Source organism: Palaemon carinicauda, chromosome 3 (assembly GCF_036898095.1).
Source record: "Palaemon carinicauda isolate YSFRI2023 chromosome 3, ASM3689809v2, whole genome shotgun sequence".
Classification (NCBI taxonomy): domain Eukaryota; kingdom Metazoa; phylum Arthropoda; class Malacostraca; order Decapoda; family Palaemonidae; genus Palaemon; species Palaemon carinicauda.
The window spans coordinates 191,631,872-191,635,460 of record NC_090727.1 but is presented as its reverse complement, the minus strand read 5'-3'; the positions used below and the strand labels follow the sequence as shown (position 1 = coordinate 191,635,460).

The 3,589-nt window shown below is 33.4% G+C and overlaps 1 protein-coding gene across 1 annotated transcript; it reads left to right on the top strand.

The window, feature by feature from the left end:
- The first annotated feature begins 247 nt into the window (after positions 1-247).
- LOC137638138 (crustacyanin-C1 subunit-like) lies at positions 248-1,828 on the top strand. Its single transcript, XM_068370227.1, has 4 exons — positions 248-413; positions 603-687; positions 902-1,024; positions 1,457-1,828. The coding sequence occupies exons 1-4, from the start codon at positions 276-278 to the stop codon at positions 1,717-1,719; spliced, it is 609 nt and encodes a 202-aa protein (XP_068226328.1). The 5' UTR covers positions 248-275; the 3' UTR covers positions 1,720-1,828.
- The last annotated feature ends 1,761 nt before the right edge of the window (positions 1,829-3,589 follow it).

Below are 3,589 nucleotides of genomic sequence, written 5' to 3'. Positions count from 1 at the left end.
GACATGGATTTCACAAATGGGCGGAGCTTTAAGTAAGGGGAGTTTTCTGCAAATTCCATCCTCTTTTTTATTTATTATATTTTAATAACTCTCGTGTAGAATTAATTCTATTGTAATTTTTAATGTTTTGGAGAAAAATTTCATACTCTGATAATAAAAATAAATGAAAAGAATAGATACTGCAATCTGCTCGACGTGAAGAGACCCAGATGGCTATTTAAGAGATCGATGGTCTTCCCTCACCTTATATCGCAGCTGATATTCGTCAGAGGAAGATGTTCTCAAAGGTCCTCCTGCTGGCGGTTGCGGCGGCCGTGATAGCAGATGATATCCCGGACTTCGTCACCAAAGGGAATTGTCCGGCGGTGGACGAACAGAGTCTTTGGGAACAACAGCTGCCCAAGCACGCCAGCGTAAGTAGGATGAGAATTGTTTGCTTGGTCAAGTCAACTGGCATTTTTTGTACACGAGAGAGAGAGAGAGAGAGAGAGAGAGAGAGAGAGAGAGAGAGAGAGAGAGAGAGAGAGAGAGAGAGAGAGAGAGAGAGAGAGAAGGATGACAACTTTTTTCTTCTTATTCACATCTCATAACTTTATTTTCAGTTCGGAGGCGTCTGGTATCAGCAAGCCATCTCGTCGAATCCTTATCAGCTGCTGAACAAATGTGTTCGAATTCAGTATGATTACAGTGAGTAAAAACCTTTCAACTTTGCGATATTCTATGCGACATATGTTTCTCACTGACAACTGCTATGAAAATGTTATATCCTTCTAATTTGGCATGGTACATTTACTGTGTGATTAATATTTCTACTTCAGCCTTCAACTTGTCAAGAACTTTCCTAGATTTTGAAGCATTTTCCTTTACTTCTTGAAAATCCCGTAACTTTTTTCTCCTCCAGACGGTAAAGGATTCGACGTCAAGGCCGTTGGTATCACCTCCCGAGGAAATCGACTCAAGAGAGCCGGAAAGATCGTTCCTATGCCCCTCGGAGACCCTCATCTCATGATCAACCTCGAAAACTGTGAGTATCCAGCCTTTTGCTTTTGTGTTTAAGATTCAAGTTTCACACTATTCGTGATGAAATAGTTTTTGTTGATAAAAACTTTAGATATTATTTTGAATGGGAACGTCCTTGCCTGGTGATCGCCAGACTGGTGTTTGAGCCCAGCTCAAAGTTGTTAGTTCATTTGGCCACTGTAACCTCTCCATCATTGTGAGTTAAGCATTGGGCGTTTGTGGGAACCTATATGTCTACCCACTGATTCATCAGTAGCCATTGACCGTCCCTCCTTAGTCAGAGCTTGAGTAGTGAGCGGGCTTGGGCACAAATCATATTTATATATGATCAGTCTCTAGGGCATTGTCCTCTTGCTGGGGCAATGTCACTGTCCCTTGCCTCTGCCATTCATGATTGGCCTTCAAACTTATATTCTTCATTTATTTTCCCCAACAGCTTTCCCAGCACCCCTGGTAATCCTGGACACCGACTACAAAAACTACGCGTGCATGTACTCCTGCATGGACCACAACTACGGTCATCATTCCGACTTCGCCTTCTTCTTCACCCGATCTCCTGATTCTCACGACAAATACATCAACAAATGCAAGGCAGCCTTTGACGACATAGGAGTCGACTCCAACAGACTGATCAAGACCGAACAGGGAAGAGATTGCGATTATGATCAGCTGAAGAGCCTCATCGGAGATGAACTTTAATTGTTTAACTGTGATTTTCTCTCAATTTTCATGAGAAACAATACTTGTGTTGATGAAAGACCTTTGCAGTATTTCTTATTTAGGTAGCTTAATAAATCCTAAAACATAATTTCGTTGAATTACTTATAGGAACCATTTCATAGATTATGTAGTCAGAAATAACATGGGGCTATATGTATATAGTCATATGATTTTGGTAGTTAATTTTTTTTATTGTTATATTTAGAATACTTCTCTTAAGCGTTTTTAATTGTTATCATTAAAAAAAGCTGATACATTATTATTAGTATATAATGATATATTTAGAAATATTACATAAATAAGTGTGCAATAAGAAATACCTAAATGGAATTTAATTTTGCCTGCCACAGAAAACTTTTGAAATATCTTTAAGATTTCTTGACCACCAAAAAAAAAAAAAAAATTTATAATGGTTATACCTCATTTGCTTATTTTTATAAGTCCCTTATACATCTGAGAAGCCAGCTTCTTAACTGATTTCATATTCGAGTGGCATTAAAAAATAAAAATTAATTTTCTTGTACCAACCAAAAACATATAGCCTATGATTTTGAAATAAAAAAAGACGACCATGGGATGAAAATGAATAGAAAGAGATAGAAGAAAGAAGAAAACTAAAAGTAACGTGGAGAAGTAGAGAGATAGAGAGAAAATTAGAATATTTATTATTAAAAGAAATTTGATAGATGAAAAAAACGAAAACCAAAAAGTAAGAATAAGACAAGAAGGGGGAAAAAACAATGAAAATTGAAGAAAGAGAAGAGGCAACTATATTAAGAGAAGAATATTATGAATTGATGTAATTCATAATAATAATAATAATAATAATAATAATAATAATAATAATAATAATAATAATAATAATAATAATAATAATAATAATAAAAATAATAATAATAATAATATTAATAATAATAATAATAGAGGTAATTACTATTATTATTATTATTATTATTATTATTATTATTATTATTATTATTATTATTATTATTATTATTATTATTAGTGGTGGTTTTTCGTTTAATCTTTTCCTTCGATTTCTTACCTTCTCTCTCTCTCTCTCTCTCTCTCTCTCTCTCTCTCTCTCTCTCTCTCTCTCTCTCTCTCTCTCTCTCCCCGATGTTTTTAATCATACAGAATAGATGTAATCTAAATATACGGTAAAGTAAAAACCTAGCTTTTATTGCCGCTATCAATAATTCACCTGTTCAGTTTTATAACGATGAATCCAACTTATATGTATGTATGTATATATATATATATATATATATATATATATATATATATATATATATATATATTCAAATAAGCCATATATATTTTTGATATATTAATGTCTGGATTCTCTTAACGACCTCGGGATCAGAGCCCCAGGCGAAATCACACAAAGACAAGAGCTTGGCTCCGGCCGGGAATCGAACCCTGGTCGGCAAGCTTATATAGACAGTGACTTCGTGGCCAAGTGGGTTAGTCACTGTCTATATAAGTTTGCCGACCAGGGTTTGATTCCCGGCCGGAGCCAAGCTCTTGTCTTTGTGTGATTTCGCCTGGGGCTCTGATCCCGAGGTCGTTAAGAGAATCCAGACATTAATATATCAAAAATATATATGGCTTATTTGAATATGAAAAACACGTAAAAATGTGCAAAATTTATCATATATATATATATATATATATATATGTACATACATATATATATATATATATATATATATATATATATATATATATATATATATATATATATATATACATGTATGCATATATATATATATATATATATATATATATATATATATATATATATATATATATATATATATATATATATATATATATATGTATATAT

Coding starts and splice junctions, on each gene's coding strand:
- LOC137638138 (XM_068370227.1), top strand. CDS start 276: ATGTTCTCAAAGGTCCTCCTGCTGGCGGTTGCGGCGGCCGTGATAGCA. Junction 414..602: donor AGCTGCCCAAGCACGCCAGC/GTAAGTAGGATG, acceptor CTTTATTTTCAG/TTCGGAGGCGTCTGGTATCA. Junction 1,025..1,456: donor CATGATCAACCTCGAAAACT/GTGAGTATCCAG, acceptor TTTCCCCAACAG/CTTTCCCAGCACCCCTGGTA.